This window comes from Pinus tabuliformis, chromosome 2_1 (assembly GCF_031772625.1).
Source record: "Pinus tabuliformis cultivar Carrire ecotype Pingquan chromosome 2_1, CPIR1, whole genome shotgun sequence".
NCBI lineage: Eukaryota > Viridiplantae > Streptophyta > Pinopsida > Pinales > Pinaceae > Pinus > Pinus tabuliformis.
Genome location: NC_142299.1, coordinates 667,797,748 through 667,823,194, shown reverse-complemented (window position 1 = coordinate 667,823,194; position 25,447 = coordinate 667,797,748). Strand labels below are relative to the sequence as shown.

General features: G+C 39.7%; 1 protein-coding gene across 1 annotated transcript in view; it reads right to left on the bottom strand.

Annotated features, from left to right (window-relative positions):
• Nucleotides 1-468: 468 nt before the first annotated feature.
• Nucleotides 469-25,447, bottom strand: part of LOC149202369 (integral membrane family protein) — a 46,812-nt gene continuing 21,833 nt past the window's right edge. Inside the window, exons 2-5 of the mRNA XM_089403157.1 lie at nt 2,135-2,498; nt 1,679-1,749; nt 1,117-1,215; nt 469-904 (exon numbers count right to left, since the gene is read on the bottom strand). Coding sequence (XP_089259283.1) covers nt 791-904; nt 1,117-1,215; nt 1,679-1,749; nt 2,135-2,498 — 648 coding nt within the window. The 3' untranslated portion in view covers nt 469-790. The remainder of the gene's footprint in view (nt 905-1,116; nt 1,216-1,678; nt 1,750-2,134; nt 2,499-25,447) is intronic.

Sequence of the window (25,447 nt, the reverse complement as noted above, 5' to 3'; positions counted from 1 at the left end):
TATCAATCAACAAACCGAACAAATACATTGAGGGTGAAATTATTGATATTTTATAATGTTTTTAATTAAAACTAACTAAATATGTATATTTATTTTTGTTTTTTTATTATAACCAATAGTGTTTTTTAAATGAGTGTTTATTTTTGTTTTAAAAAAAAAGACGTATTAACTCCAAGCTGAGCATGGAAAAAATTATACATCTTCCTTATACTGAACTCTTTCCTCATACTGGGCTCTATCTTCCTTGTACTGAACTCTTTCCTCATACTTGGCTCTTTCAATGTAACAAATTGGGTACCAATGTTTATCCAAATGATGCATTTCCTTTACACTATTATTATTAGAGTAATGATACTTATGATGCACTGACCTAGTTTTCAAGTATATTAGAGTAATGTTATGATGCACTGACCTAGTTTTCAAGCATGCAAGTTTATTAAAGGGTCCCGTCTCCCAAGTACCACGAAATTCAGAGGAACGTTCTACTTTTAAAAATGAAAAATTGCTATAATACAATATATAATGATAAGACACACAAATGTCTCATCTTTGAGATGCCATTGATTTGGTGTTGTGATTGCCGTGGAAACAAAGAATTTCCACAGGACTTTCCGTGAACTTGGTAGCATACTACTAGGGTAGCTATATATTTACATCTACTCCGTTTATTTATTTCCCTATAGTGTGCAGATAGATTAAAAACAAAAATCCCTACTCTTGAATCTACTCATCTTGTTTCGCAGTACAAGAAGTAAAAAGATCTTGAAGCCCTTCGATGTTTATAATAATGTTAATCTCTAACGAAACTTCGGCCATTTTCCTCCTCGCGCTTCCGAATAAAGGCTGCTTTTTCCTCCTCGGACAGAGCATTGAACATGAAAATTGACTTATCACCAATATCATCCTGAATAGCAAAATGATAGATATTAGGCAACAAAATTTCAACAACATAAGTTGGGCAAAGCTACACATAATATGAAACTTCAGAAACGTGATTTTTTTAGTACTGACAAAGTAAAAAAGTGTTCATTTTCCACTAAATATGGGATGTTAACAAAAATACCAAGATCATTCGGTCTGTTGAACTTTATATCAGTCCACAATAAAAAAAATTACCTTAATCGGTTGTGTAAACTTCCTAGCTGCAAATACGGTGAAAAGGGCCATCCATATTCCAAGTAATGCGAGTTTGAACTGATCATCCATTAACCCTGTCTGTAAAATGGCATCGTAAAAGTTCAGTAGATGCAGAAAGATGACGACTTAACTTGTGAACACATAACACCACCCTTTAAGGCCTCATAACAGCTCAATTTTCCAAGTTACTATAACTATTTTAAACACATGCTCGACCAGAAATCTTCATATATTTAGTAAACCTTTTTCTTAGTACGAAAGAGTTTTCTGAAAGGAGTTTTGGCTTCTGAAAGACCATGTATATTAATTGCTAGCGACTATATTTAAAACTTTAAATACTATCCAGTGCATTGACTCGTGAGAATCCTGGTGCACATGTTCCATCTACTTTTCATTTTGTACGGAATGAAAATTCCAATTCTAATAGACTAGTCAGCATTCTTACATTTCAAAACTTCTACACAAGCCAGTACTTTTCAGAGAAATGAAGAGTCCAATGGGACTGTGTAGGGGTAGCAAAATAAAATGCCAAGAATCATACCAAATGGCCCAGAAGTAATGTGGGGATGACCAAAGTTAAACCGGCAGCTTCCAATTTTCCATAGCACAAACCTGCATGCAAAACATGACCATTTTTCAGGGTCATAACTGATCAAAACTCAAAATGGTTAATAAAACAGTAGAACCACAAGACTAATTTCTTCCTTCCATGCTCTCCAGCAGTCCATACAAGTCCGAAAGGGAGAGAAACATGTTTTATTGCAAGACATGATTATGAAGCTAACAAATTTTATAATAATCGGTTTTCGTACAGTGCATAAACACATAAATAGAACCTAAAGAAGGTATACATTGAACAGCCACAGCCTAAACTATTATATTCTACTAAGGAATATCAAATTTTAGTCTATTCATCAAACTAAGAGGACATTCACAACATTCCATATGCAAAAGAAATTAGGCAATTTACATTACGTACATGAAAAGGATTATCTACCTTCTTTGAAAACAAGCCCAGTCAAGGATGCAAATAGAGGTCCAATAAACCATACGGCTACCGGGTTTTCTATCACATATTGCACCAATCCTTCACCCACCGGTAGTGCAAGGTTTAGAGATGTAGCAAGAGATCCAATTATACCCAATGCCCACAATATCTGAAGGGTGCGCTTTATAGGAGTAACATAAATATGAATCAAAATTAATGAAAGCCCTAAGCCTCCGGCTCCCAAAGCATATAATGTGTCGAGGTTCTGTTGTAGAAGGGGCTTTGCAAGAGAATCATCTGGTAGGAAGGCACTTGAAGCAGCCACTACAAATGATAGTGCAGAAGTCACCAGTCCTCCTCGATACAATATCACCTGCTCAAACGTAACATCAGCATCCCGGAGTACATTTATCCAAAAATACCCAAGTTTCAGCTTTCAAGTACCTATGTGAATAACATGCAAATTCATAAAATATGACACAGTTTTATACGAAGTCATATGCATGTTGTGTTCCTCATAATACAACATTGTATACAAAAAATGCTTGAGAATCATCATTCTGTACTCCAACTACTTTGTTCTTGAGGGTCTATGAACAACAACTGTGAAAAGCATTCCACCATGTTTTGGGGATGCAGGAACATGGGGACATTGGGACATGTGGAGAGATCCCCCAAATTTCAGGAGACGTCAAGGTCCCTAAAATAGAGGACCCCGGCCCAAATATTAAGTATATAAAGAATACAACAAATTCAAAATATAGATAACAACAAAAATTGTTTATGATAATTATTTAAACACATTTATACAAAGATTTCCATCCCATATCCCTCTATAATATCACATATAAGCTCATATCTAAAGTGATTGCGGGTTGCATTAAAGATTATCTCTAGGAGCACATTTCCCGTGAACAGTTTGGGTTTCTGTCAGACAGGCTGATACATGACACCATCGCCACCACACAGGTGTCTTTACATTCCATTCTTACAAAGAAGATGGATGCTGTCATATTAAAGTTAGATTTACATAAGGCATAAAACTGGGCTTTTCTCCACCATATTCTCATCAAGGTGGGCTTAGATGCTCGCATTACAGATTGGGTTATGGCCTGTGTCTCCTCGGCCAATTTTGTTGTTTTAATTAATGGTTTTCCTACAAAGTTCTTCCGGGCAGGCAGAGGTCTAAGACAAGGGTGCTCTCTCTTCCCTTTACTTTTCATTTTGGTCACGGATGACCTCAGTCTAAAGATTAAGATGGCACGAGGCTCTGGCTCTTTCAGGGTATCAAAATGGCTGACCGAGTGGATGTTACTCATTTGATGATGCCCTTGCTTTCGGACAGGCTTCAAGAACACAATGGGAAGTACTCCATGCTATTATTAAGAGGTTTGGAGAGGCTTCAGGCCTGATTGCTAATGGTAATGATTCCTTTCTTTTATATTCTAATGAGGAAATGCAAGAGATTGTAAATATTGCTTGTCTATTTGGTGTCGGGACAAGGAAGGTCGAGGATGGCATGACTTACTACAAGGTTAGAGACTTGACTTGGCTTCTGGATAAGTTTCCGCATAGACTGGACAGATGGACACACCAGAGGCTCTCCTTGGGTGGGAGATATACTTTGATCCAATCGGTTTTACAACAGATCATTGTATATTGGTCCCATTTATTCGCCCTCCCAATTACTGTTTTGAAGAAAATACAATCCATTTTTACGTGATTCCTCTGGTCTAGTAACAAAGTGAATTTTAAATACCATTTGGTTGAATGGGAAAAGATAGCAGGACCTAAGGAATTTGGAGGTTGGGGTTTACTCGATTCAAAGGTTTTTGGATGGGCACTTCTGATTAAATCACTTTGGAGGGCCATTTTGGCTGTGGGATTTGGCAGGATATAATCAAGAATAAGTATCTGAGGGAGCAGGACTTTATGGAATGGTTCAGACAAGGTGAAATTGGCATTTCAAAGGGCTCTTTCATATGGCAGAGTTTTACAAATAATTAAAGGATGGTTTTGCTGAGAAATCTAGGGCAATGTGATTAGGTGACTTATCTTGCTTGATAATTGTTTGTGATGTGATTTTACTTCTTTAGATTAGCTTCTTTTCTCTTGATTATTATTAGAGTTTTCTTCATCAAATGACTACCAAATCATAAAGAACAATGAGACAAAGGAAACAAGATATAGGGGATTAGCCAGGGCCAAAAACCTCTCCAATCTTGAGAGGAAAACCCAAACGAATTCTTCTTCTTATAGAAACTTCAATTGACAAATTCCAAGACCTAGACCCTTGACCAAAGCCCCTCCAAGACCAAGTCAACCTTGCCTTTGATATTTGCAACTTTAATCCTGCAATTGCAACTTTGACCTTGACTCTACTTCGACCTTGCTACTGCACTTTGACTCTGCAACACTGAAACTTTGGATCTACAATGTGACTGCAATTTCGTACTGCAGAAACCCTAAATCAATTGGATGATGGACAAGATCTCTTCCTTCCTCCTTCGCTTGGATATAGGTTGCTTCCTCACCAATTCGACTTGCACAATTGACCTTCTCTTACTAGATTTTGGCCTCCTATGGTAGCTGTAATATCTTGGTCTAGTCTGCAACAAGGAGATGCCCTAACCCTTCACACGTGTGAGAGTTTTGATCCAAAACAGGCCAAGACAATTCAGTTCTTCCTTCTTCTTCCTTTGATGGATAGGAGGCTTCTTCTTGTCCCTTGATCGAACTTTCTTATGCTTGAGTGAGTGATGTTCAAATGAGGTCGATGGCTCTATATATAAACTTCTTGACACATTCTTTTAGGTCGACTTGTTGCTCCATGAGGCCGACTTGATGCTTGCACATTTGACATGGTCTTGGAGGGTCTTTTGACTCTAATTTGACTCATAATTTTTCTTATAATATGTAACATGCCCAAATGGGTCATTCACACATGACAATGACTCGATGAATTTATGACAAACCTAAAAGCACTCAATGGATGCTTTGACCTATAAAAATGAATTCTCTTGAGCATGAAACCCATGCCTCAAGACTTACAAGAATAAATTTATTTTTCTCTTTTGATTAAATACATAAAATCATGATTACATTTGACATTGTGAAGACCGGACCTAGTTACATATTTCAATAGGTTTCTCAATCTTATGAGATGGTCCTTTCGAGCCGAGTCTAAGATTCTTATTGGCATCGATAACATAGTTGGGAATAGACCATCCAATACTATTTTGGATGATTTTATTTCTATTCTCCACTCCAGGGGTTTATTTTTCTTTTTCTCTAGGGGTCGATATCCTGTCTGGAAGGATGTGAATGACATGGGGTTGGTCAGGCCTCAGGCGGATTGCTGGAAAGACTATTTGATGGGGCTCAGACAAGCAGGGTTATACAAAGACGAGAGGGGAGATGTCCTTGCTTGGTTCGGCAGAGTACAACATGACTCAGTGGTGGTGGTAGAGATTTACAAGTATATTATCAGCGATATTTTTTCTCTTTCTAACATATGGTGGTACAGGATTGTCTGGAAAGAACCTATTCCTATTAAGATCATTCTCTTCATATGTCTGGCTTGGAACAACAAGATCTTGACGTGGGATAAACTGGCCAAAAGGGGCCACCAAGACCCGGGCTGGTTTCCACTGTACTCTAGCTCTAGTGAAACTATTCTACACCTCCTCCTACAATGTCCAGTTCTTTGCAGGTTTGGAACAATTTCTCCAAGCTTTAAAGTCCCTTATAGAGTTTTTATCTCCATGGAACATGGAACAACGCCTTCACTGGTGGACCTCGCTTTGGGGACACACATAAATCATTTCTTTTTTTGTTATGTGGGAACTATGGAAAGCGCGGAACCAAAGGATCTTCAATGACAGCCTCGTCAACATTGCCCGCATATGCTCCAAAATCTTTGCATGGGTGGATCACCTAGTTGGTGAAGCTCAGTCAAAACAGGTGTCTAGGTCACGAATTGTAAATCCCACTATCCTTTTTCCAACAGGGATGTTTGATGGGGCTGCACAGGCGGGTATACGTGGTTGCGGCACTTGGATCAGATTTTCTCCACACTCCTACAAACTACACTGGCAGGAAGGTAATGGCACTAACACCAAGGCTGAAGTGTTGGCTCTCTAGGGGCTGCTATGGTTCGCCAGAGTAAAACATATTCATCACATCCACATCTATGGTGACTCCAAGGCGCCCATTAACGACATGCTGGGTAGATCGAATTTTGGCCCAACACATCTTAAGAGTTGGATGGATCGTATTGGTTTGTATGGCAGCCCAATTTGACCGTTGAGTGTATGGATGGCAAAAGAATTAAAATCAGAATCATGCAGCAGTTCAATTCAGTCGCTGAGAGTACAAACAACGGCGGCTGAGCATACAGATGGTAAAGGTGCCAATCGGACAATCGTTTTTTAATTCCTTACTATTTTAAAGTGGTGTGAACGGTGAAGAATTTTAAATCTGATTTTTCAAGGAAGGCATAAATATTTTTTAAAGAAAGCATAAGGGTCTCTCCTTTTTTTAAGGAGTTGTAAATTTTTTAAATGGGAGTTATCAAGGTTTCTGATTTTTTGGAGTTAGAAGCAAAATTTTTTGAAGTGATAAGAAACTATGGCCAATATTAATAATTTCATAATGTTTGAGTCTCATAAAATAAATGGTAAAAATTATCTCGACTAGAAACAAAAAAGTGAGCAAATTGTCTTATCACAATCATTGAGAAATTGTTATGAGAACAACTCCAAAACCAAATCCCATGTCTAACGAAATATGTAGTGATTTGAAACCTTAGAGTAGTTATTTGGGAGTCTTTTCCACCTAAGTGGGAATCCCGTCCTAAGGTTTCCAAATCATAGGCCCGACAAGAGAGGGGACAAAGTGTAGCCATCTCCATTTGCTATTGCACTGACAATGGGTCTTTTTGGTCATCACCAAGTCTCTTGTACAAATGCTTTGAGGTCATTACAGATCCTATATATCACCAAGACTCGTGAGAGCCCTATTCGTCCTCGCCTGGCCATCACAAGATACCATCAATATTTCGCACACAAACAAGAAACAAGGAGCTTTAGGGCTATATTTGCTTGTTTCGTTAGACACTCTCTCGAAGCAAGATATCTTTGGTGGCCACAAATGAGTTCGCTAGGTTAAATGGGTTTAGATTAGAGGCATTTCCCTGCTTCCCAAGGACATTTACATTGCAGTCTATTACTTCCCTCCAGCGTCTTCGTCGTTTGCTATTCATGGGCTTGACGAGGATCCCTTTGTAGATTTGTATGCCAGTATCACCCAACATTCACAGTTGAGGAATTTATCCTTTTAGGTGACTTCAATGCCTACACCAAAGCCCTTCAAATTCCTCTTCACTGCCAGTGGGAGGATGTGTTGCCGCCTATCACACACACCTGAGTTAGTGAGAAAATCCCTTTAACCCCACAAGGTTTGGTTGGTGCCAAATTAAAGAGATGGGGTTGTCACCTATTCCCAACTCTCTCCGTTTAAGCTCTCTTCTAGGTCAACTAAGGGGGGTGGTCCCTAAATGGAAAACTAAGTTAAAAGGATCTGAGATCTCCAGCAGATGTTAGAGTGAATTGAATTACTTTTAAGATTATGAGCAAATATGATCAGCATTATGAAATGAAATATCTAATCATTAACACATGAATAAAAAATTTGCATATATAAAACCAGTGCCTTCAATATTGCTTAAAATAAATAATACTTGTTCAAGAAAAATGAAGTATTTCAAATTGAGACAAAAGTAACCCTATCAATCAAACAAAAGATGTTAACAAGATATAAAATTTGCTTTCAATAAATTCTTTCAAACATAAAATCATTCACAAATCCAAAGCATGTATGGAAGCAATATAGAGTGACTTGCAAAGGAAAAATTAAACTTTACTTGCAAAAATGAAACAAGATGATACTTGCCTAAATAAAATAATCAACTTCAAGATATTTGCATCAATGAAAAGTACATAAAATAATTTGCAAGTAAAATAGCAAGATGTGTTAGCATGAAATGCACTTAAACTAAGATTGAGTGCAATTATCTTGGTAGATTTTAATCTAAATGCCTAGTCTAGATGTGACCTTTCTTTCCACTGTTTTGAAACAAGTCTCTTATGTGAGTTGTGGAAGGGGTCCAAAGAAAGATGGTGAAGGCTATATTAACGATACCTTCCTTGGATTACCCAACACACCCAATGTCTCCCGTGCTGCAGAGACTGAGGCTCTGACGACTGCAAGGTCACCATGTTAACCACATAAGAGGGTCTATGTCCCTCAAGTTGAGAAAAGAAAGGGGTCCCTAAGAAATGTCTTTCAACCAAGCTTATGCTTGGAGGTAAATTAAATTAAAATGCAACTATACTAATATGCCTAAATGGGATGCAAGCAAGTTTCTTCGTGCTTGTATAAAGGGAAATGCTTCAATTAAATGGAAATATGCTCAACAAAATAACTTGGATAATTGCTCAAAATAATGCAAGATACAAGAAAATAAGCTTCATAAGCACATAAGATTTCAAGTTGCTCAAAGTAAATGCTTTGACAAATGATACATCAATAACCAACTAAAGCAAAGAAATGAAATGAAGTTTTTAATATATGATGAGCAAATAGCTTAAAAATAAATGAACATGTAAACAATGAGCCTATTGTGAGGCCAACCTGAAGCAAATTGATAAACTAACTAGATCAACTAGATAAACTTTAACACATGAAATGAAATGCTTGCATGTAATAAAATAAGTTGTTCCAAAGTAAAATCCCAAATTATACTTGAAAGCAAAGAAACTTGAAATGTCAAGCATAAGAATGGAAACTAGTAGCAAAATTAAATCTAGAGAATTAGATTGTGATGGTGAGATTGTGTTAATTCTTAAGGTATGCAAAATGAAAACTAAAAAAAAACATGTAAGATCAATCCACCCAAAATACTCCTCCTAAAATAAGGAGCAAAGGATGCCTCTCCCACAAGAAACACTAAGCTTTTATTAAATGATTACAAAGATGAGAAACCTTCAAGAGGATCTCAACTAAAGCTTCAAGAGGGATCTTTACAATATATGAGGCTTCTCAAGCACTAGATCTCCTTCTTGAAAGTCAAAATCAGAAAATACAACAAGAATGCTCTCAATGAAGGTGTTAGGTGTCTCTTGATGTCCAAAAGATTAGTCTCCAGTGGATGATGAATTCTTGCAAAGGAGAGAAACTATTCTTCAATGCCCACAGCCAAACCAAGTGAGAAATTTCTCCTCAAATGCCCACAGCCTTGCCAAGTAGCAGCCCTCTCTTAATCCACGACCTCCTCAAGAAATCAGTGTCGAAAAGGGGTCGAAAGGTCTTACAAGAGAATGCTTAGAGTTTGAGTAATCTTCCTTCAATCATGTTACCCACCATTTTGTGGGTGATATCTCTACGAGAAAAAAAATTCTCCAAGATGGTCCTCAGCTGGCAATTAACAACCCCTTGCTACCACCAACTAGCTCGTTGTGCCATTTCTCCGCCACCCAAGCCAGCCATGTGGCCCCTCACCCATCTGCCATGATCGTATGTTTGAAAGTGGGCCTCCCGAACCTAAAGGTATGCCTTGTCATTTGGTACTTGAGTATTGTAGTTTGTTTATCATGGACACTTCTGAGCATGGATTAATGGGGGGATTCGGCGGAAAGAATGGGCTAGGTCTGTGCTCTTGTCCCCTAGACCCCTCTTGGATGTCAACCTTGGATTCTAGTCCCGTGGGATCTCTTTTACTGGCCCTTCGGCTTTAGGGATGGTATCACATGGGAAACCCCGATTTTGGTTGCGTGGTCCCGCCCCCTCATCCATATATATTACTGCCACTCATTATAACCTCATTCATCATTTCTCCAACCTGGGTCCACATTCCTCCACTAGGTCCACATAAGGTTAGCTTTCCCCTTCCCCTTGCCCACACCTTAGGTCGGGCCTAAAATGATGCCCTAGAGGTTGATGCAGCTAAAAAGAAAAGTAAAAGCATAATTGGCCACATTCAACAGGAAAATATACCACAAAATGCAAAATATGGTTGGGAAAAACACATTTGCCACGTGGGCAAAAGCCAATACATGAGCTCTACCCCATAATCATGGCCATTACCCTCGTTCCTACAGGCTCTATGAGCCTCCTTTATCATTTGGGAACCTATGATTGTCCCAACACCTGGTGGGCAATGAACCACCCTACCTTAAAGGGGGTATCCACTGTTATATCTCACACATCATGCTCTTACCCCTTGAACCCCAAGCAGTTAATTAAAGAAAAACCATAAAGGCAAAAGGCATATAAAGAAGGGTGGAAAAATCAAGGTCGAGGCACCTCATGTACCACGATTGCTCCCTCCTATACATTATATACCTAAGTGTGGACTTCCCTTTTTCTAGCTACCCTTATACCCCAGCGTGTGGCCCAAGGTTGCCCATTTTCATTCCCTACTCCATTCATCTCTTTATCACATGCCACTACCTTTTGAAGGATGTACCTTGGACATACTATCCCCTTTAGAAATAAAAACAACCTAATAAGATACTTGGTTAACCCCATTTGGAATTTGGAGACATTAGCACATGCCAAAGCCCACTATGGAAGGGCATGTCATTATGAAGTCCCCACCTATTGTCCAAGGTGTGTACGCTCTTTTACTTGATTTCCTTGATGACTTGTTGTACTAGAAAGCTAGGGGACGAATTGGATCTTATGCGGGATTGGAAGTGGTCTCCATTTTGAGTTTGGTCTCCCTATACGGGGTCCTAACCCTCCAGAGGGCTACATTGGCAAATGTAGGGTGTGTGTTGAGATCCATGGGCCTCCACAGCAGTAGACAGCACTCCATGGATCCCCCGAGATGTTCAGAGATTGCTCGAGATTCACCTATTGGACGAGGAAGATGCACCTGGTTCACCTCTACCCAGCCAACCCCACAGTTGCACCATGCATTCGGCAGATGACCCAAGACTTGTATGTTGACGTGGTATCACTTACACCATCATCTGAGCCCTTGTAGATGGTCTACAGGCATCTTCGACTTACTTGGAGACCCATGAGGTCACTTGTGTGCCCTCACAACCATTGGAAGCACCACAAGTTTATTATGTGGAGAACAATGGGCCAACCCATTGTCCATTACTTTGGAAGTCCTATTCGTTATTATGGCACTTATGGACTTCATCAGATTTCTTAAAAGGCCCAATGACATGTATTATTAATCATTCTACCTCTTGAGAGGCTTGTTATTTTGTTTATGAGCTAGTTTGGTGGGCTTGTTACCAAAATTTTGTTATTTACACATTATTTTTATTTTAGGGGCTAATGCAGGCTCAAGTAGCTAAATCGAACTCATTAGAAGAGTATAAATACAAATGATGAGAGTACATTTCTCATCATTACTTGGTTTGGACTTGTATCTCTCTTGAGATTTTCGTTATTGCTTCTTGGTGGACGAAAGTTTGGAGCATGGATGAATTTTGATGTATGGATTGCCTTTTCTTATCTTGGAGCTTCATGATTGGCAATTCTATTGGTGGTTGGATATATTCTCTTACATATAAGTGCAAATTTAACGCCATTATTCTTTTTACTTTGTCACATGCATTGATAATGAGATTTTCGCTATACTAGGGCTAGTTGTTGCATGCATTTACTACGAATTGTGGAATTATGTTTCTATATAGCATATCTCTATGTATGGGCCATGTATATTGAACGAATTCTCCTAGGGATAATTCTATGGTTGAATTTATCTTGATAAGTCACTTCATTTTGCAAAACGAAGTATAAAAGCTTTTAAGGCCACTCTCCTTTGTCCTAATGACAAGCGAAGTTGGTTTTAGAGCCTCCTTGACCTAGAAACAAAGTCTATCTTCATATTCTTCCTGACTCCAATCTCCCCAAAGGATTAGTGTTAAAATTGGCAACTAGAGCCAAACTCCATGTGGATCACCTTATTTATGGCTTCTAATATTTTTCCTAGATTCCTCTCATCGAGAGGTGTAGGATTGATCTAAAGATCATCCGATTCCGATAAGTATTTATGGAGATATGAATTTATTTTGATTATGGACAAATTGGCAAGGTCGGCCAGCAAACTTATGTAGGCTCAGAAGCCCAACAGTCATGTCTATTCAACCTCAATGTTTGCATATAAATACAATGAGCATTCTCATCATTTGGACAATTCAATTCACTCATCTTCTCTCTCTCCCCCCTACGCATAAAAGGAGCCTCTCTCTCTCTCACAAGTGTGGCTGAAAGGAAGACGTCCTAGGGCAAGGAAGACGCAGAAAGAAGGATGCTAGGGCAACAGGTCATCTCTTTGACCAGCGTTGACCTTCCAAAAGTGCGGATTGGGTGTGGTTGCCTCTCCTAGGCAGGCCGCAATTTTTGGCACAAAAATCGAGGTGATCTGACCTCTGGTTTGACCGGTATTGACTGCCCTAGTTTAGGGTTGCAGTTGACTTCAGAAATCTGCAAATTGACTGAACTTTTGGCATTGTTCAAGGATTGTTTCTTCAGGCTGTTCGAAGACAAGTTGACCGGAAATTGACCAAGTATTTTAGAGGTCAATTTCAGCTAGTTTGACCAAGTTTGACTTTGTTGATCTAGGGTTTGCTGCTGCTAATATAAAATTACAAAATTCACATTTTGTACTATTTCTCTCCGCTGAACTATTGAAGATAAAAGAAGATTTGATCAAAGGGTTTCCCTGCATTGGGGTTTGTCCCTGGCTAGCTGCCACATCTTGTGTCTCTTGTCTTGGCTTGTTTTCTGTTGATCATTTAATGTTCTATCTGCACTTTACTTAATGTATATGTGATTGCTAATCTGTGGCTAATAAGAAGAAAAATAAGTAAACTGCTCTAAGCATAGAACATACCATAATTTAACATGGTATCGGAGCTGAGGTGAAGACAAAGCCCAAGCAAAAGCAAGAGCAAGAACAATCACCGAAGAGAAGGTTGGCAAGGCTATCTTAAAAAGAAATCATGGGGTCTTCAACACACTTCCCTGCTGAAGACAAACTCCGTGAGAAGTCTGACTATCACGGATGGAAGATGTCTCTTGATCTAACATTAGAAGCGCAGGAAGTGTTGGACCATGAGAGAGGCGGGATTGTTGAGCCTCTATCAAATGCATCCGCTGCTGCTAAGAACAAATGGACCAAGGGAGAAGTCAAAGCAAAGAAGATCATCTGAGACTCTATCGACAAGCGCTTGGTGGCCTATGTTTCCGAGCTGAACACTTCAAAGGAAATCTACAATAGACTGGTGAGTTTATTTAAAGTTAATGATGCAAATCAAATCTTGTTTCTTAGAAATAAGCTTAAGGAAATTAAGAAGGGCAAAGATGAGAGTATGCAAGCATATTTCTTAAGGATCACCGAGATCAAGAACGATCTCCTATCTATTGGGGAAGTAATTTGTTATGAAACCAGCTCACGAAAAAATAGAGGGGGCAACCTCCTTTACATTACACAAATAAACAATTCTTGGATGATACAAATGACAAGACCTCCTTTCTATATATAGGAGTCTAAGGGGTCATAATATAATCAGAGCCGACATAACAATAATAATGTAAGAGCACAATAATAACAATATGGGGACTACATGGGCACAACAATATAATAAGGGGGTTGTACTAATAACAATAAGGGGTTACACTAGTAGTATAGAGACCTAACATGCCCCTCCTTCAAAAAGTGTTGTCCTCAACGCTTGAGTAGTTCTTGATGCTTCTGTATAAAATTCTTGTTCTCCCATGTGGAGTCTTCAGCAGATAAGTTCTTCCACTTGATGAGATACTCTGAAATTGATCGATTTTGTAGCTGTCGGGTTCTTGTTTCTATGACCACTCCAGGCTCCAATATGATTTTTCCTTCCTCGTCAAGTTCTGACAATATTGTTTGAACTTGGATCTTTTGCAACTTTTGAATGAGTGGCCACACTTCTTCGTCCTTCTTCCATTCATCCCTTGCTTCGTTTATCCAATCTGTTGGATAATAGAAATAGCAGAAAACAATTCTTCCACATCCTCACCCTTTCTTGAGAGTGCATCTGCGACAACATTTTGCTTCCCTTTTTTGTAGATGATTTCAAAGTCATAACCCCACATATTTGTGACCCATTTTTTCTATTCTTCCAAAGATAATCTTTGTTCTAAAAAGTATTTAAGACTATCATGATCCATTTTTAGCTTGAAGTGTCTTCCCATTATGTAAGGTCGCCATTTCTTAAGTGCATGTAGTATTGCCAACATTTCCTTCTCATAAATAGCTTGCTTGAGATGTCGCTGTAAAAATACCCAATCACCTACATCAAAACTTCTTTCACTGCGATGTTGATCTACCCGTTGTTTCATTCAATTTTGCACCAAAGTGGCGTTATCTTTTAAAAGTTGGAGAACTTGTTGTTGATGCTCGATGTGATCTTTCACTGCTTGAATCTTTTTCTTCTTGATATGTCCTTCTATCTTGAGAGTTTGAGGAGTCGTAATTTCTTCCAATGCATTACAAGATATGGTTGGATTCATTTCTTGATGCTCGATGTGATCTTTCACTTCTTCAACATTTTTCTTCTTGATATGTCCTTCTATCTTGATAGTTTGAGGACTGGTAATTCTGGTCAATGCATTACAAGATATGGTTGGATTCATTTCATTTTTATATCTTTCACTTCTTGAACCTTTTTCTTCTTGATATGTCCTTCTATCTTGTGAGTTTGAGGAGTGGTAATCCCTGCCATTGCAATACAAGATATGGTCGGATTCATTTGTTCCTTTTCTAGGGTTGGTTCCCAGTGTATATCCTCTTCTTTTGACGTTCCTTGATCCTTTTCGTCATTAGGAGGCCTTTCTTGTAGCATCTTTGTCCCACCTTCCTTCAAACCTTCCATGTCTTTCTTCAAATATTCCATGCCTTTCTTCCAATATGCTTTCATACCATCGATATCAGCTTTCATGGCATAGATAAAACTATTTATCTTTTGTTTCTCTAGTATATCATTTACCCTTATATTCAATTTTTGAAAGTCCTCAATGTGCTCTGCCATTGAACCCTTTTGTTTGACATTTATCGATTGGCTAAAGAAGGTGTTTCTCTTTGTATCCTCATAATGTGCTATCATTTCCTCTATGAAAATTGACCACGTAACAAGTGTTTTATGAAAACAAAGCCCTTTATACCATAAAAATTGATCCGGTTCTAAATATGAAGATGCAATACATAACTTTTGTAACAGTGGTACACCATGTAGATCAAAATATTTCTCCATCTGTAGTATCCAATTTAACGGATCCTTGCCATCAAACTTCCTCATCTCGCTTTTTCTTGATTTTAGGAGCTCGATGTTGAAACAACTGTAACTTTGTACGTTCGGATCTTTAAGTTTTGAAATCGCCACCTGTAGTAGCCCTCTGCGTCCTTTTTCCAATGCCAACAGTCTGATCAAAATTGGATTCTCCAAGAAAGAGTTATGCACAATCCTAAGATGACCTGATTATATACCTTTTCAAAAGAGTGAACTTGTAGGAAGTGCCATGTGTCACTGGTTTGACCTTCGGACCTGAAAAATATATACAAGAAACTAAAGTTCGTCCTCTTTCCGTAAATTCTTACAAAATTTCAATCTGATGCTCAGAGAGACAGTTATGACGATTTTCCCCAGGTCACCTGTTTGGGATGTAATTCGGGAGTCTGCAAAAACCCTAAATTTCTCAGATCATATATCCGAAAATATAGCGAGACAAGATTTGAAATTCGGACCCGAGGTTCAGCACGATATCGTCTCAAATGGGTTTTTTTGTCGCTTCTGAAACGCCGCAGGAAAAAAGTTATAGCAAAATTCCACGATGACCTGTTTTAGATGAAATTCTGGAGCTTGCAAAAACTATAAATTCATCAGATCATATCGCCAAAACTATAGCGAGACCAGCTCTCAAATTCGAACCCGAGGTTTAACGAGATTTTGTCTCGAATGGGTTTTATTTTTAGCTTCTGAAACGTCGCAAAAATAAAGTTATAGCGAAAATGCCACGATGACCTGTTTGGAGCAGCGAAAACCCTAAAATCCAAAGCTCTGATACCAAATGTTATGAAACCAGCTCACAAAAAGACAGAAAAGATAGATGATCGCCTTAGAAATAAGCCTCTTCGAGGGGGCAACCTCCTTTACATTACACAAATGAACAATTCTTGGATGATACAAATGACAAGACCTCCTTTCTATATATAGGAGTCTAAGGGGTCATAATATAATCGGAGCCAACATAACAATAATAATGTAAGGGCACAATAATAACAATAGTGGACTTCTATGGGGCACAATAATAACAATATGGGGACTACATGGACACAACAATATAATAAAGGGGTTGTACTAATAACAATAAGGGGTTACGCTGAGATGGCGAGGAGAGCAGCTGAGGATTGCATGCAGCCCTAGCTGCTGCTGCAGCTCCCAGCGCGAAGCAGCATTCGCTGCGCCTCAGTGGCCCTTGCTGCTGAGGTCAGAATGGCAGAAAGAGGAAGGCGAGATCGCAGCTACAGTTTTCGGCAGGCAGATACTGCCCCAGATCGTATTGGCCCTCAGCGGCCTCCTGCTGCTGGGGTTTGAGCAATATGGATCCACCGGAAGAGGAAGATCATCATCACACAGATCACCAGCAAGAATCAGAAGTAACAGAAAAAGCTTTTGCTTCCCTCATCTCTGCAATGGGTCCAGCAAAGAACAGACCGTCAGTTTCAAAGTTTGTTAAAAAAATGGAAGAAATACCAGAAATATCTCTCCCTCCAGCACTCCCAAGAAAAGCAGCACTCTCCCTGGCAGAACGAGGGTTAGTAGGGCAATTCACTGGGTTGTAGCCATCACCCAAGACTGTGCAAAAGTGGGTAGAAAGAAATTGGGCTGCAGCAATATCTAGGAAGATCTCAATCAGATTTTGTAGTAGAGGTTACTACACCTTCCACTTTGAAACCAAAGAGCACTGAGATCTAATATTCAGGAATGGTCCATATTTTATGGATACAAGGGGACTGTATTTGAACAGATGGACACTGGACTTTGACCCAGAAATAGACATCCCAAATGCTGTTCCAGTATGGGTAAGATTGCCTCATCTACCTCTCCACTGCTGGGGAGATAATTCAGTCAAAACAATAGGAAACGCAGTTGGGAAATACATAGACAGATGTGAGCCTAAAGAAAACATGCATGCATACACCCGAATCTGCGTGCAAGTGGATCTAGACAAAGGTCTCCCTAAAGCTATCAAAATAAAAATGGATCAATGGACGCACATACAATAGCTGGACTATGAGCAAATCCCCTTCAAATGTAAGGTATCTCATGAATACGGTCATTTTGCAAATAGATGTACAAAAAATAGAGAAAATGAAAATGAAAAGATTGAGGATCTGGAAAATAAATGGGAACAGGTCAAACGAAAGAAGATAGCCAACAAACAACCAGTCCAACTCTCCTCTCAGCCCTCACAATCTGCTTAAGCCCTCTTCCTCTCGCAAAAAGCAAACTTAGCTAGCCAAAACCTCTTTGATCCTCTGCTTACAAAAGACCCCCCATCCCCTGGAGCCAAAGCTAGATCTAGATCTAGATCTAGAACCCCACGCTCTCCAATCACCCAATGGTCCCCCCTCTCCCCCAAAGACTCAATTCACCTCTCTCCCCCTCCCTCAGTAGACAAGATATTAACCAGAAAACAAGCTAAAGAAGCATTCCCAAATGCAGAAAACCAAAAAAAAGTCGGAAGAAAGACAAATAAAGAAGTAAGGGATGAAGCAGCAGCAAAAGAAATGGCCCTAGGAACACAACAGCCCATGGACACTTATCTAGGGAAAAGTACAGGAAATATGGAGAAAAGCCAGCATAAGGGGAAAGGAGCCATGCACCACCCAACAAGTAAATAATGATAATAGTCTCCTGGAACTGCAGAGGAATGGGCTCACCTGTTAAGGAAAATGCAACAAGAGATATTTTGACAAAAGAGAACCCAAATATCCTTATGATCCAGGAGACAAAAGTAAACAACCAAGAATCGGAAAATCTTAAAAAAAAGTTCAGGCAATATGAAGGGGAAGCAATCCAGGCAACTGGAGCATCAGGGAGCATATGCACAATCTAGAAAAAAGGAAGGTGGGAATTAATGGGGAAAAACAGGGCAGCACTGGATTTTAACGGATCTTAGGAGGACCAACACATAAGAGAAATACAGGGTGATAAATATATATGCCCCCAACCACTATAAGGAGAAAGAACAATGTTGGGCAACAATAAAGGAAGTATTACAAGAAACACAAGCTGGAAAAATAATTTTAGGAGGAGATTTAAATCTGGTTAGAAGTATAGAGGAAAAGTTTGGAGGAAACTTTCAAGCGGATCCATCCAGGAACTCTTTAGAAGAAATAATGGAACAGTATAGCCTTCTGGACATTCCTCCAAACAATGGAAAATATACCTGGAATAACAAGAGAGTGGGTAAAAGTAACATAAAAGAAAGACTGGACAGAATCCTGATTCAAGACAACATAGCAGCATTGTACAGCTCTATCAAATCCAAAATCATTCACACCACAGCTTCTGATCATAAGCCGGTTGTAATAGCAATGGGCAAAATGGAAAACCAAGGCCCACTCTCGTTCAGGTATAGCTCAATCTGGGACAGCAGCACAAAAATCAGCGAATTAGTTAAAGCAGCATGGGCACCAAGAATATCAGGCTCACCACAGTACATATGGGAGACAAAATTAAAAAGTGTAAGAACCAAGCTAAAGGAATGGGCAAGGTTAAATGAAATAAAAAAACAAAAACAAAAAAGAGCTACAACAAAAAAAGGACAGCATGCAGGCTGAAAAGGAATGTAAAGAAGAAAGCAAGCAAGACTACCTTAAAGAGAAAGAAATTTTCTGGAAGCTATATAGGGAAAACAGGAAAGAGGAAGAAGAGGCAAGACTGAAATCTAGAATCCTCTGGCTCAAGGCAGGAGATAAGAATACGTCCTTTTTTCATAACATTATGAAAATCAGAAGAGCTAGAAACCAGATAGAAAAAATACAAGTGGAAAATCAAGAAATCAAAGGAGCGGAAGAAATAAAAAAAGAAGCCTACAAGCACTTCAAAAACTTATTGTCAGCAATAGAGGAAATGGCTAAATATGAAGAAATTTTGCAGCACACAAAGAAGAAAATCAAAAAAGAACAAAACAAAGACATGTGTAAGGACCTCACAGAAGAAGAAATTGTGGAGGCCATTTGGAGCCTGCATCCGGACAAAGCGCCCGGGCCAGACGGATTCACAATAGCCTTCTACAGAAATCATTGGTATACAATCAGAAAGGATTTCTTAAGAATGGCAAAGAATGTTTAAAAAAAAATTGGGAGGCCACACAAGATCTTCCTATCTTGCTCTGGTTCCAAAGGAAGCAAATCCATCCACCTTCAATAGGTTCCGGCCCATTTCTCTGTGCAATTCCTCCTACAAGATAATAACAAAAATTGTGGCAAATAGAATAAAGAAAGTGTTGCACTTAATCATCTCAGAAAACCAAGGAGGGTTTGTCCCAAACAGACAAATCATTGACAATGTCATCATAGTTCAGGAAGTTGTCCACTCCAGTATCTTAAAGCAAGAAAAAGGTATGATAATCAAACTAGATATGGCAAACGCTTTCGATAGAGTCAGCCACTCATATCTACTGGTTGTACTTCAGAAACTGGGCTTCTCAAAAGAAATAATAGAAGTGATACAAGAATGCATATCCACTCCCTGGATAGCCCCCCTCATCAATGGAAGACCCAGTGAATTTTTTCAAAGCACAAGAGGCCTCAGGCAAGGCTGCCCTCTATCACCATTTCTATATATAATAATGGCAGAAACTCTTAGTAGAGCATTGGAAACACAGAGGAAAGAAAGAACTATCACAGGACTGAGAATAGCAAAAGGAATAAAGACCATAAATCACTCCTTGTTTGCAGATGATACATTGTTGATGGGAGGAGCATCAACAATAATAGCGAGAAGATTCAAAAAAATAATGGATGCATTTATGCAGGTGTCAGGTGGACTTTTGAACAATACAAAATGCAGGATCTATGGGTGGAACATTCCACCACGAACTATGCAAAGAATTTCCCAAATCATGGAAATCCCAGCACAGGAAAATTGGAATCACTTTCTCTATCTGGGATTACCAATATCAAAAGAGATCATGAAGGCAAAAATATGGACAAAACAAATTGGGAAAATGCAAGACAGGATAAAGAACTGGGGAATGATGTGGTTAAATATGGCTGGAAGGGTGATATTAATTAAAGCTCTCCTTGCTGCATTACCAATATACCAATATGCACTAATCATGGCACCAACAAGTGCCCACAAGCAGATGGAATTAATTTTAAGAAGTTTTCTCTGGCAGGGTGGGAAGCAGGAAAACAAAAAGTTTAGTTTGGTAAGGTGGGAACAAGTAGTGCTACCATATGAACAAGGAGGCTTGTCCATTCGGCTGCCTAGGCTCATGAATGCAGCCCTGGGAATGAAAATTGTCTGGAGACTCATAACAGGTAACGAGAGCTGGTGGAAAAAAGCCCTCATAAACAAATATCTAAATGGCTCCAAGGAGAATCTGCTGAATGGGAACATCCCAATAAGACAAAGCACCCAAGTATGGAAGCTAGTCAAAAGAGTCACTCCAATAATGGGCAACCACATCTCCAAAACTCCTGGGAATGGACAAAAAATCTTGATATGGGAAGACAGAATCATGGGAAAAGACCCATTACAAGATCACCCGGAAATGGATGGCATTCAAGAGTGGATGAGAGGGAAAGGCTTTAATACCTTACATTCAATCTCCCTGTGGAATCAGAAGGAATGGAAGGAATGGAAAAGGCCAGCAATCCCAGCAAACATGGAAGGACAATGGAATAAACTCAAGCAGCATCTAAAGGGGGCAGCACCAATTCATCGTGACGAGGAAGACAATTACCTCTGGGACCCAAGTAATGGGCAATATACAGTCAAAACTGGATATAAAATTCTTCAAGATCAAACCAATCAGCAAGAATGGGAACCATGGAAAATAGCATGGAAATCAGAAAGTTTGCCTAAAATAAAAATTTTCATTTGGACCCTATTAAAAGGAAAGATCCTGACTGGCAAAAACCTTAAAAAAAGAGGATTCCATGGGCCATCAAGATGCCCATTATGCCAGCAAGCAAAATAAACCATTCAACACTTATTTCAGGACTGTAAATTCTCAAGAGAATGCTGGGAGCGGCTCTTGAGCTCGTTGGAAGTAAATATAAATTATGGTAAACCTTAGTCGGAATTCCTCAAAATGTTGGAGAAAGCCTACCCATATGAAACAAAGAAGAAAGTCACAATTATAAGAATCTGGAAATGCATTCCAACAGTCCTATGCTGGCAAATTTGGCTGACTCGAAACAGGTGTATCTTTAAAAACCAAAATCCTAGAATTGGAAAAACATTATCAAAAGTATGGGGATTAACTTCAGAAATATTCAATGAAAAAGGAACTGCCCCAATGGATTATAGTATTCTTCAACAAGAAAAAAGAGAATGGCTTAGCAAAGCCATAATAGGCAACAATGGTAAAAAGGGACAGAGAAAAGAAAGCCCAGGGAAGACCTGGAAATTGAGAATGACTGAAGAAGAAACTGAAAGTTGGAAAAGACAGCAAAATAGATATTGTTTGCAATTTGATGGAGCCTCCAAGAATAATCCTCGAAAGACAGGAGCAGGCGGGATAATTTTTGACCCAAGTGGGAAAAAAATTGTCACATATGAATGGGGATTGGGTCAAATTTCAAATAATAAGGCCGAAGCGTATAGCTTGTTCATGGGGACAAAAATAATTAAAAAAAGAGGAATCCAAAATCCAATAATTTTGGGAGATTCAGCCATCATAATTGAGGCAATGAACCGAACCAAAAGTCCAAGCAACGAGTTTATGAGTAGAATCATCAAAAGAATAAGAAGGAATCTAGAAGACTCTGGTAGTGTAACTTTCAAACATATTCTGAGACTTCATAATCAGCAGGCGGATTTTCACGCAAATCAAGCAGTGGAGATGAATGAAGGAAGAGCCCGGGAGAATAATGAAGAATACCAACACTCTGTGCCATAAGATCAAAATGAACTTGAAAAGATTAATGTAGTAGGGAAAAAAGGGGCAAAGCAAGACAAATTATGGAAAAAAAAAAAAAAAAAAAAAAAACAAAAACAAAAAACAAAGAAAATAAAAAAAGTGACAACCCAAAAAAATCCCAGAAAATCATGGAAAGACAGAGGAAAAAGCAAGGAAAAATGGAAATAAAAAGGATCATCTTCAGAAACTTCAATCAAAGTCAAAATGCTCATGAGCAAGCAAAGCTCAGCTCAAAAGGAAACCGAGCCAGAAAAGGAAAAAGTGTGCAAGAGACAACTCTCATCTCCAACGCATGGGGGACCGCTACAACCACATGCTTGGAGGCAAGCATGCAATGCAGAAGCTTTAAAAAAAGAGTGCATAGTGCAAATTATCATTGGCCTGAGGATTCATCTCCCCTCGGCGCTTCCAGGTCTGCATCAAAGCAACGCTCCCTCACACACCCATGCAGTCCCCTCCCTCTCACTTCCACGTGGTTCCCTGCTCTCTGCGCAGTCCCCTCCCCAGCTCCCATTCCTCGCTTTCTTGCTCAGCTACCTCCCTCTACGCAGCCCTTGCCCAGCTCCCCTCCCTCACGCAGTTGGTTGTGCTCCCTCAAGCACCTACGCACTCCCCTCCCTCCCTCACGCAGTTCCCTCACTCACCCATGCAATCCCCTCCCTCTCACTTCCACATGGTCCCCTGCTCTCTATGCAGTCCTCTCTGCGCAATCCCCTCCCCAGCTCCCATTCCTCGCTATCTTGCTCAGCTGCCTCCCTCCACGCAACCCCTGCCCAGCTTCCCTCCCTCACGTAGTTTGTTGTGCTGTATTCTCTGCGCATCCCCCTCCCCAGCTCCCATTCCTCCACGTTGTCTTGCTCAGCTGCCTTCTCCACGCAGCCCCTTCTCAGCCTCCCTCCCTCACGCAATTCCCTTGCTCACCAGCTTTTCTACTCAACTACGTCGCTGCTCCTTGTCCCCTTGCAAACACTATTCAGCAGGCAGCCTTTTTATTTGATCAAGCTATTACCTACCCTCATCCAGCTCTTATTGCAGAGTTATAATTTTCGCTGCAATTTTCATCCCCCTCTTCATAAATACAGGCCCTCTCTCATATTATCTAGCTCAGCGGCAATATCCACAGCTACTCAAGAATTTCAGAGCAGAGGCCATCAAATCAGAACAACGATGGATCAAGGGAGCACAGGCAGCTACAACAAAGCAAGGGGAAACAACAGTCAGATGGAGTTTAACCCCACTGAGAAGGCAGCCAGGAACGACTCATGCCCAGCATGCAAAGGAAACAAGGTCATGATACATTGGCTGCAGCAGTCTCTCAAAGATCTAAGAAGTGAAATGAGAATGGAGTACAGCTTTCAGAAGCAAAATATGGCAGCGCAACAACATGAGATAAAGGATCTGAAAACCAAGTGCAAACATCTGCAGGAAGCAGTAGAATACTACAAGAGCAACAATATGAGCAGTGAAGGAAAAAACTCAGCCAACAACAACAACATGAATGAAGCAGCCCAAGAATACTCAGTCAACAAACCATAAACCCAATGAGAAATTATGTTATGTAAATTTGTTTTCTTAGTAGGTCAATACGTCCGGCAGTATCCTAGAATAGTTAAAAAAATCTATGAAGTTTGGAAATTAAGCACAGGAGAAGGGACTGCGATCTCGTCTCGCTGCTTAGTCTACTATCGCAATATAGCTGAATGTAATTGGAGCTTGCTCTACATCCTTTTTTGGTAATATATCATCTAACCGATCTTGTAAAAAATAAAACAATAAGGGGTTATGCTAGTAGTATAGGGACCTAACATAATTCCTGACAGGGAAATGACACTCACAACTCTTAGAGGACTGCCATCTGAATGGTATATATTCAGGACTACTCTTCTCAACAATAACGTAATTCCTGGATTTGAGGAATCAATGGCCAGATGCATTCAAGAAGAAACGAGGATGGAAGAGCAAGAAATGCCCATACTTAAAGGTCATCCCTCTGCCTTTTCTTCTCATACTAAAAGAAGAAACAATTCTAGGGCTAAATTCAAAGGAAAGGTTGGACCAAAGGGTGAAAGAAAAGGACGATGTTACAATTGCAATAAAACGAGTCACTATGCAAGGGAGTGCCCTGATAAAAGGGACTCACACCGGGACGATGATCAAAATCCCTCTCAAGGCAGTCAAAAGAATGGCAGGTCAAATGGCAGAGGTAAAAGAAGTGTCGGAAATCAAGGAAGAGGACAATCATTCAAGGCAAGAAATTCCAAGTATGAATCTAACACTATTAACAATAAGCAAGATGAATATTATCTACCAGCTGTTCTATCTACCACTGCTCCCCCAGACTCGCTGGGAAATTGGCTTATTGATAGTGGTGCCTCAAGGCACTTCACTGGTTACAAAGAAGCTTTCTATAATCTGATAGAGAAGGAAACCAACCTAGAAATTGTTCTTGGAGATAATTCCATGAAAGGCGTAGGAAATGTCACTCTTCAATTGAATCAGGGTAATACCATTCACTTACAAGATGTATTATATGCACCTGATCTCAAAAAGAACCTGGTGTCCATTTCGGCAATGGAAGACAAAGGCTACAAGGTGGCTTTCAGCGATGGCAAGGTACATGTATGGAAAAAGAATTTTAAAGATGCTTTTACTCTTGAGTTTCAAGTTGATTCATTATATCAGGTCGGAGGAAGTCCGCTGGGTGTCATGTCTTGTGACACATCTCTTCAGTCCGAACTATGGCACGGGAGGTTTGCTAACCTTCATTATAAAGCTCTACCCAATGTAAGAAAAATGGTGACCGGGATGCCCGAGTTCAGATTAGAGCAAGGAGTATGTCCAGGATGTGCCGATAGAAAGCTCAAAAGGGGACCATTCCCCTCAAGCCAAAAAAAGACCTCCGATATATTGCAGTTGGTTCACTCAGACATATCCGATATGATGCCTGTGAACTTCTTGGGAGGATATTTATATTACCTCACTTTTACAGATGATTATTCTCGCAAGACTTGGATATACTTCTTGAAAAAGAAGGATGAAATGTTCTCCTGGTTTCGACACTTCAAAGCCTTGATCGAGAATCAAACCGAAAAGAAGATCAAG